The following is a 7,808-nucleotide window of genomic DNA, read 5'->3' as shown; positions in this document are numbered from 1 at the left end:
AGCTGGACAGAACATTAAAATATTCAGTCACTTAAGGAGAATTAAACTTTAATAAAATACATTTATGACCATATTAGCCCTCCTTTTTTTCTTTTTTCTTTTTTTTGGGGGGGAGGGGCGCCACTCCTGCAGCATATGCAAGTTCCCAGGCTAGGGGTCAAATCTGAGTTGCAGTTGCTGGCCTATGCTACAGCTGCAGCAATGCCAGATTCGAGCTGCACCTGCACCGTACGCCACAGCTTTCGGTAATGCTGGATCCTTAACTCACCAAGTGAGGCCAGGGATTGACCCTGCATCCTCAAGAATGCAAGTTGGGTTCTTAACCCATTAAGCCACAATGAGAAGTCCCCTCCCCCCCTTTTATTCCTCTGGATTTGCCTTCCTAAAGGTGAGGCAATAGAAATTTACAGTCTCATAACAGAATTCCTCTTGTTTTATACATTATCACAGCTGGCAACTGGTAGTGATATTTAATCCAGTCCAACAACTCCAGGCTGGGTTGAATGAAAGGTCATATTGTCTAAATTCCAGATGGAATTAAATATAATGACAGAGACTAAGTTTTCCTTATATTTAAGGGAAATCACTCTTTAGAAATACTAATAAGAATGGTGTTGCTTTAATTGGGATCAACTCATTTGGGTAGCTACTTGCTACTCTGAAGAGTTTCTTATTTCTTGGGGGGAAAAAAATCTGTATAGTTATGTTCATGCTAGTAGCAGCTAAAAATTTCAGCCTTTTTGCTCTGAAGTGGCCTCATTTGGAATTTCTCAGATTTTACGTTGTGCTAATTGATTATGTAAAACAAATTACAAATAAAAAGCTCTTAAAAAGGAAACTTGGCTTTTTTTTTTAATGGTACCATACTTCCTTATAATGCTTTTGTCCGCTAGCCTATAGTGACTAAGACTTCCCACCTCTTTCCAAAGTCAAGAGTTATATGGTCATTATGTTTATTTTTACATAAAGAATAGTACATATTTTATCTAGGCTCTATATTTCAAAAGGCAATTTATAGGTTTTCCACACTAAAAGAGGCACAAATATGCATTTGCATTAAGTATATGCCTTAGTGTGGATATTGTTATTAAAATACCCACAACCTCATCTTAATGTTGCTACTCATTTCAGTGATCCCTGAGAGCTCCTGGTTAGTAGAGAAAAGAACTGTGACTTAGCAAGAAGCTGCACGGGGAACGGGAAGAGTTAGGGGTGTTATTTGGTTAGATCACAGACTCCTTACCATGTCAGACTCTTGTGATTCATTCTGAATATTGGATATCACCAGTTCATCAGAAGAGTCCAAGATTGGCACTTGCTGGGTGATGAAGGTTTGATCTGGAAGCTTAATTTCATCCCTGCAATAATGACAAAGTACGACTATCAACAACCATACACATACTTGATTCAGAACAACAGAATTGAGTTATTCTCACTCAATTCTAGTACGTATATGATGTCCACAACCACCACTGTGATCATCAGGCTCATGTTCACTGCTCCGTCAAGAGAGCTTACCCAAACTCCTTTGCTTTTCCTTCATCTAGAACAACATAGTCTGGAACTGGAGGTCTAGAACTCTGGCTGTATTTCCTGTGATGGATATAAGTTAACAATGAGGCAGTGTCTCCACATGTCCTGTATTTCAACTTTACTTTAAAGCTGCTAAAAAAAAAACAGCTTCAGTTGGATGGGCTTATTTTCAAAAATGACCTTTTACACACAAGCAGTATAATATTAGGTGAGTTAATTTAAACTTACATTCTCTTAAAGTTGAGATGTCTTGAGAACTTAAGAAATGGAAATATATATGAAGATAATCATGATAGTTCTACAACAGCTATTAATGGTGATGAGCAAGGCTGAACCAGAGTACTGACCAAAAGCAAGGCCAAAAAATTCCCTTCCCAAAGTTCCTGATGTGGCACAACCAGATCAGCAGGGTCTTGGGAGCACTGAGATGCAGGTTCGATCCCTGGCCCAGCACAGTGGATCCAGCATTGCTGCACCTGCAGCTTAGATCACAACTGCAGCTCACATCTGATCCCTGGCCCAGGAACTCCACATGCCATGGGGCAGCCGAAAGAAAAAATTCCCTTCCGACAAAAAGCATCTCAAGACACAGGAAAGTTGGAGTTCCCGTCGTGGTTCAGTGGTTAAAGAACCCAACTAGCATCTGTGGGAGGACACCGGTTCGATCCCTGGCCTCGCTCAGTGGGTTAAGGATCTGGCATTGTCGTGAGCCGTGGTATAAGTCACAGATGTGGCCCAGATCCTGAGTTGCTGCCCTGGCCTCGCTCACTGGGTTAAGGATCTGGCATCGTCATGAGCTGTGGTGTAGGTCACAGGTGTGGGCGCATATCCCAAGTTGCTGTGGCTCTGGCGTAGGCCAGCGGTTACCTCCATATGCCTCCAATGCGGCCCTAAAAGACAAAAAAAGAAAAACAAAAAAAAAAAAACAAAAAAACAGGAAAGTTACCCAATGGAGATAGACCCAGTATGAAAATTTTCCTTATACTTTTTTTTTTCTTTTGTCTTTTTACGGCCAAACCTGTGGCACATGGAAGTTCCCAGGTGAGGGGTCAGATTGGAGCTGCAAGCTGCCAGCATACACCACAGCCACAGCAACGCTGGATCTGAGCTGCATCTGCAGCCTATGCTGTAGCTCATGGCAACGCCGGATCCTTAACCCACTGAGCGAGGTCAGGGATCGAATCTTCATCCTCACGGATACTATGTCAGATTCCTAGCCCACCAAGCCACAATGGGAACTCCAAAATTTTCCTTAGAAACTGTAGTTTAAGAACAGGAAATAAACATCATTAATTCAATATTCTAATTTGAAAGTGAGCTTGACAGAGTTACAGAAAGTATAGTACGTTGATTTTCCAGTAGATAGATACATTCCTAAAACTTGTCCTAATTAGGTACATTATGAAAGCAGCAAAAACCCATTCAAAATGTGGTTATATTAAATAGTCCAAAAATAACACATGAGGGGAGTTCTCACTGTGGTGCAGAGGAAACGAATCTGACTAGTATCCATGAGGATGTGGGTTTGCTCCCTGGCCTTGCTCAGTGGGTCGGGCATCTGGCGTTGCCATGAGCTGTGGTGTAGGCCAGTGGCTACAGCTCCAATTGACCCCTAGCCTGGGAACTTTCATATGCCGCAGGGACAGCCTGAAAAAGCAAAAGAAAAAAAGTACTTTAGATACTACTAGTGCCTGAGTTATAGCCAGAGTGACTGCTGATGCACTAGAGACTATAGTTTATTAGTTATTTTCCTTTGCCTTAGTTCAATCGCAAAGAAAAATATTGTACTGTTGGATTTACAATCTTATACAACAAGCTGTGAACTCTTAACCAACTTCCTAATTATTCTATTTGCCTTTTATGATCTAATTCCTCCCCACCTAGTTTGACCTTTCTCGTTTAATTTCATCTCCACCTCAAAATGTCACCATCCTATTCCTATCTTACCCTTGTTTCATCCAACAGGCTTAGACATCCCACTGTGGCCAGGTTCAGGTTCATTACTTTGGTGTGAAAGATATCAACCAAATTTTTTTGTTTCTCCAGTGTGGAAAACAACACAGTGTGGAACTTGAGACCTGACACTCTGGCTATATTTCCTGGGGTACAGAAAAGTCAACTCACAACAAGACAAGACATTCAGTACCTAGAGTCTGGTGGTTCAGTGGATTAAGGATCTGGCATTGTCACTGTTATGCCATGGGTTCAACCCTTAGCCTGGGAACTTCCACATGCTGCAGATACCCCAAAAAATTTTTAAAAATTTTTTAAAAAAGGAAAACAAAAAAGAGAGAGTGAAATTAATCATTAAAAATAATTATTTGGGGGAGTTCCCGTCGTGGCGCAGTGGTTAATGAATCCGACTAGGTTGCGGGTTCTATCCCTGGCCTTGCTCAGTGGGTTAACGATCCAGCGTTGCCGTGAGCTGTGGTATAGGTGGCAGACTCAGCTCGGATCCCGAGTTGCTGTGGCTCTGACGTAGGCCAGTGGCTACAGCTCCAATTTGACCCCTAGCCTGGGAACCTCCCATATGCCTCGGGAGCAGCCCAAGAAACGGCAAAAAGACAAAAAAAAAAAAAAAATTATTTGGGAGTTCCCGTCATGGGTCAGCAGTAACAAACCCGACTAGCATCCATGAGAATGCAGGCTCTATCCCTGACCTCGCTCAGTGGGTTAAGGATTCAGTGTTGCTGTGAGCTGTGGTGCTGGTTGCAGATGCAACTTGGATCCTGCATTGCTGTGGCTGTGGCTACAGCTCCAATTCAACCCCTAGCCTGGAAACTTCTATATGCCACAGGTGCGGCCCTAAAAAAACAAAATTATTTAGAATACCTGTGTATTTCTGTTTTCCTTTCTGAGTCTTTTTCTTGGTAGTAGAGATTCCCTTAATAATCAGCTTTAAAATCATGGAGTTCTCTTGTGGCTCAGTGGGTTAAGGATCCACATTGTCACTGCAGAGCTTGGGTCACTACTGTTGTGTGGGTTCGATCCCTGGCCCGGGAACTTCCACATACTGGGGGTGTGACCAAAAAAAAAAATTCTTTTTAAAATTCATTTACTTATCTTTGCAGACCAATAAAATCTTAACAATTATTAGTGGTTAAGCAATGAGATCCTGCACAGGGAACTATATCTAGTCACTTGTGATGCAACATAATGGAGGATAACATGAAAAAAAGAATACACACACACACACACACACACACAAGCGGGTCACTTTGCTGTACAGCAGAAATTGACAGAACATTATAAGTCAACTATAATGGGGAAAAAAAAACAATTATCGTGCTTTTCTCTCTTCCTTTTTTTTTTTTTTTTGTCTTTTGCCTTTTCTAGGGCCGCTTCCCGCAGCATAGGTTCCCAGGCTAGGGGTCCAATTGGAGCTTTAGCCACCCGCCTACCTACGCCAGAGCCACAGCAACACGGGATCCAAGCCGAGTCTGCCACCTACACCATAGCTCACGGCAACGCCGGATCGTTAACCCACTGAGCAAGGGCAGGGACCGAACCCGCAACCTCATGGTTCCTAGTCGGATTCGTTAACCACTGCACTACAATGGGAACTCCTCATGCTTCTCTTTAGTTACCAGTCAGCTAAGCAATGTTATACCTTCTTAGTGAGCATAACCTAAACACGTAAGATTAATTGATTTTCTCCCCTTTTAATTCTAATTCCTCTTTCATTTTTGTACGCACTTAGACATCTCCCAGTGTTTATCTCTGAGAGTCACTAAGCAGTATGGCCCTTTTATATTTTCTGGTCCTTTCCTGTTCCCTTAATTCTAAGTGAGAATATATTCATTGTTCCTATATGGTTTCTAGGTTTTTATGGCAAGTTGGTATTCTACTACTGAATCAGGGAGTTACCTAGGAACAAAGCCATTCATTTTTGCAAAGAGCAATCTCAAGACTTTCTCCTTCTGCTCCCAGGTCAAATCTCCAATATCCACATTTCCATGAACATCTGTCCTAAAGAATTTCAAAGAAAAAAAAAAGGGAAAAAATATAGTCAAAGTAAGCATCTCTTTTTTAAAAGTATAAAATATGTAAACATGATAAAAGAAAACCTCTTAGTCATAATTGAATATTATGAGGTTTCCAAATGTAATGACTAAAAAGCAAACTATGTCCATTACCGAATCCATAAAGTTGAAAAGGATATCAATATGCTAGCCGATCTGAAGTGTTACACAAGTCATTAAAGTGAAAATAAGAAAAACTATAACATAAAAAAACTATGTTCAAACATTAAGAAAATAAGCAAAATAGAAAGTTGTAATGCAACGTTATATATCCAGATAACACAAAGACAAAAGGAACAAGAAAAAAATAGTTGTTTAGTGAAATTATTGGTAAATTCCCTCTAAGCATTTCTTTTGCATTAGATATTTTGCTATGAAAATAGAGTAATAGAGGTAAACTTATAAAATAACATGTAACTTATCTGGTCTATTTCTTATCTCCAAATAAGGCTGCAGCTAAGCCTTCCAGGCAGGTATTTATACCACAACTTTTCTAAAAGATTCATAGTCTACTTGCTCTTTACAAAACTGGCTGACATGCAGACAGAGTATTGATGTTGTATAACGTAAGAAATATTTTTTCATATACATCAGTTGGGTTAGTTTTCTTTTTTTGTTTTTATTTTTATTTATTTTATTTATTTATTTTGCTTCTTAGGGCTGTACCTGAGGCATATGAAGTTCCCCAGGCAAGGGGTCAAATCGGAGCTACAGCTGCCAGCCTACGCCAGAGCCACAGCAACGCAGGATCTGAGCCTCATCTGCGACCTACACCACGGCTCATGGTAACGCCAGATCTTTAACCCACTGAGCGAGGCCAGGGATTGAGCCTGCAACCTCACGGTTCCCAGTTGGATTCGTTTCCACTGAGCCACGATGGGAACTCCAGGTCAGTTTTAAGTTTAGGTTTTGCCTTATGATCACCATGTACTTTAATTGTCCTTCCCCAGTCTGCCTCTTAAGCAGCTGATGTAATATTTTAACTACAATTTCTGCCTTTCTGGTAGAGGCGATAGGACACTAGGGTTAAGGTGATAAGTTGCTCATAAGGCAGGATAGGAAGGGTCCAGTTTCTGCAATAACAATGCGAAGAATCATTTTATGTACCTTCCTCTGAAGACTTATATACCACTTAATATACAGCAGATAAATAAATGTAAAAGAATCTGCCTTATATATGGTGGGGACTCAAGTTGCTTGACTTATGAAATAAAAAAGAAAATTATAGTGAATCTCTTGGTAACAGACATGTCTCACAGACTTTTGAATAGGGCAAGAAGGTAAAACAATTATCATAGGGACATTTTTTTGGCTGCCCTGTGGCATGCAGAAGTTTCTGGGTCAGGGATTGAACCTGAGCTGTGTCATGACAACTCATATCTTTTACCCAATACACCACAAGAGAACTCCAAGTACAGACATTTCTGAAGAAGAGTCCTATCTTTCAAAAGCCACTTGCCATCTCCAACCTTCCCAACAGCTATAGAATTTAAAAGAACCTACAAATTCGTCCATTTAAAAAAATATAAAGAAGATGGAGTTCCCATTATGGCTCAGTGGTAACGAATCTATTCATGAGGACATGGGTTTGATCCCTGGTCTTGCTCAATGGGTTAAGGATTGCTGTGGTGTAGGCCAGCAGCTACAGTTCCAATTTGACCCCTAGCCCAGGAACTTCCATATGCTGTGGGTGTGGCCCTAAATATATATATATATATATATATATATATATATATATATATATATATACACACACATATATGTAGAGAGAGAAAGAGGGCAGAAAGCACATTTGGAAGCCCTCTTAATAAAATGTTAAGTAGATAGCAGTAGGGAGTCCTTTTAAGTTTCTTAAGGCCTTTGAAGAATCTAATTGTGTTAGGATATAAAACAATTTTTTTTTCAGAATAATCTTTAAAACACTATAATTTAATCCCTAGTTTATAGGGGGAAAAGTATTGTGACAGATAAAAATGCTAACAGGAAACAATCATTGTGTATAGTCTACAATATCAATCATTCTTCCACCTTTATCACAGTAGCAGTAGATCTCTACAGTATACTGAGAACTTTATGGGAACTTCTGGTTAGTACAATGATGGAGGGGACACTAAAAAAGAGTTGCTACAAAGAATTGTTATATTGACTTTCTAAATGATGGCTTTGGCTAGATTTATTACCTATGCATTTCATCTCAGAATAGTAAAAGGCACATTATAAAATATTTGTGAAAGTATATTTATCAAAAATGTT

The 7,808-nt window shown here is 40.0% G+C and overlaps 1 protein-coding gene across 1 annotated transcript in view; it reads right to left on the bottom strand.

Moving 5' to 3' along the window:
• Positions 1-1,150: 1,150 nt before the first annotated feature.
• The window catches only part of BBOF1 (basal body orientation factor 1), a 44,013-nt gene continuing 37,355 nt past the window's right edge, over positions 1,151-7,808 (bottom strand). Inside the window, exons 9-11 of the mRNA XM_047795940.1 lie at positions 5,401-5,502; positions 1,519-1,593; positions 1,151-1,358 (exon numbers count right to left, since the gene is read on the bottom strand). Coding sequence (XP_047651896.1) covers positions 1,229-1,358; positions 1,519-1,593; positions 5,401-5,502 — 307 coding nt within the window. The 3' untranslated portion in view covers positions 1,151-1,228. The remainder of the gene's footprint in view (positions 1,359-1,518; positions 1,594-5,400; positions 5,503-7,808) is intronic.

The sequence above is a fragment of the Phacochoerus africanus genome, chromosome 9 (genome assembly GCF_016906955.1).
Source record: "Phacochoerus africanus isolate WHEZ1 chromosome 9, ROS_Pafr_v1, whole genome shotgun sequence".
Taxonomy (NCBI): domain Eukaryota; kingdom Metazoa; phylum Chordata; class Mammalia; order Artiodactyla; family Suidae; genus Phacochoerus; species Phacochoerus africanus.
This window is presented reverse-complemented; position numbering and strand designations above follow the sequence as displayed.